This window comes from Octopus bimaculoides, chromosome 28, assembly GCF_001194135.2.
Source record: "Octopus bimaculoides isolate UCB-OBI-ISO-001 chromosome 28, ASM119413v2, whole genome shotgun sequence".
NCBI lineage: Eukaryota > Metazoa > Mollusca > Cephalopoda > Octopoda > Octopodidae > Octopus > Octopus bimaculoides.
In genome coordinates, this window is record NC_069008.1 from 15939479 (window position 1) to 15941243 (window position 1765).

General features: G+C 35.0%; 1 protein-coding gene across 1 annotated transcript; it reads left to right on the forward strand.

The window, feature by feature from the left end:
• Nucleotides 1-4: 4 nt before the first annotated feature.
• LOC106883564 (gastrula zinc finger protein XlCGF17.1) lies at nucleotides 5-1759 on the forward strand (the record flags this gene model as incomplete). The annotated part of the gene is made up of 1 exon (XM_014934615.1): nucleotides 5-1759. A coding segment is annotated over one exon (984 nt), but the record flags the coding sequence as incomplete, so codon positions are not given.
• Between the last annotated feature and the right edge of the window lie 6 nt (nucleotides 1760-1765).

Here is a 1765-nt window from a genome sequence, read left to right on the forward strand (position 1 = left end):
CCATAATAGTAATTTAAAGGAACATAAAAGAATACATACAGGAGAAAAACGTTTCCATTGTGAAATATGTGGGAAATGTTTTGCCTTAAATAATGATTTAAAGGAACATAAAAGAACACATACAGGAGAAAAACCCTTCCACTGTGAAATATGTGGGGAATCATTTCATCGTCGCGGTACATTAACAAGACACAAACTGGTACATACCAGGGAAAAACGTTACCCTTGTGAAATATGTGGGAAATGTTTTACCTCTAATAGTATTTTAAAGGGACATAAAAGAATACATACAGGAGAAAAACCCTTCAGCTGTGAAATATGTGGGGAATCATTTGGTTCTAGTAGTATATTAAGAACACACAAAACTGTACACAGTGGGGAAAAACGTTTCCCTTGTGAAATATGTGGGAAACGTTTTAACGCTAATTTTCATTTAAAGGGACATAAAAGAACACATACAGGAGAAAAACCGTTCCGCTGTGGAATATGTGGGAAATGTTTTGCCACTAATTGTAATTTAAAGGGACATAAAAGAACACATACAGGAGAAAAACCCTTCCACTGTGAAATATGTGGGAAATGTTTTATCCATAATAGCGTTTTAAAGCAACATGAAAGAACACATACAGGAGAAAAACCCTTCCACTGTGGAATATGTGGGAAATGTTTTACCCATAATAGTCATTTAAAGACACATAAAAGAATACATACAGGAGAAAAACCCTTCCACTGTGAAATATGTGGGAAATGTTTTACCTATAATAGTGTTTTAAAGCAACATAAAAGAATACATACAGGAGAAAAACCCTTCCACTGTGGAATATGTGGGAAATGTTTTGCCCATAATAGTAATTTAAAGGAACATGAAAGAACACATACAGGTGAAAAACGTTTCCATTGTGAAATATGTGGGAAATGTTTTACCTCTAATAGTCATTTAAAGGGACATAAAAGAATACACACAGGAGAAAAAACCCTTTCACAGTGAAATACGTGGAAAATCATTCACATCGTGTGTGAAATAGAAGAAGAGATTCATGAAAGGAAGCTGTGCAGTTGCATGAGGATGAGATTATATTGATTATGTAGGTCGAGGGTAATTAAATTTGGTGCCTATTTAGTCAAATGAAAAAGGAGCCCATGGAAACAAGTAGACAAGGATGAAAGTAAATTATAATGCAACATAAGGTAAATTCAGTAAGGCATCAACTTTGTTCTTTCCTGTGAAAAAAGTAATACTTCATCCTTATAAAAAGCAATGTTTGTTTGTTTGTTTGTAAATTCACTTCTGAAAACACAAAATAAAATTGTACACTGGGGAAAAACACCTCAACTGTGAGTTATGTGGGAAATGTTTTACCTGTAGTTGTGATTTACAGACACATAAAAGAATATATACAGGAGAAAAACCCTTCCACTATGAAATATGTGGGAAATGTTTTACCACTAATAGTTATTTAAAGAAACATAAAAGAATACATACAGGAGAGAAACCCTTCCACTGTGAAATGTGTGGGGAATCATTCTCTGATCAATCTCCTTGTGCACACCACAAAAAGGTACACTCTGAAAAAAAGAATAATTGTGAAATATATGGCAAAGCATTTCTTCTTAAAGTTGTGGTTGTAGTTCATAAACGAAATCACACTGGCGAAACCATTCCAATGGATTGCACCTAGAAAATTACCCTCCCAGGCACAAGTCTGAGCAAGGAGACCAGTAGTCACCCATGTTTACTGGTCTCCCCTCACCATGCCACCGGTGT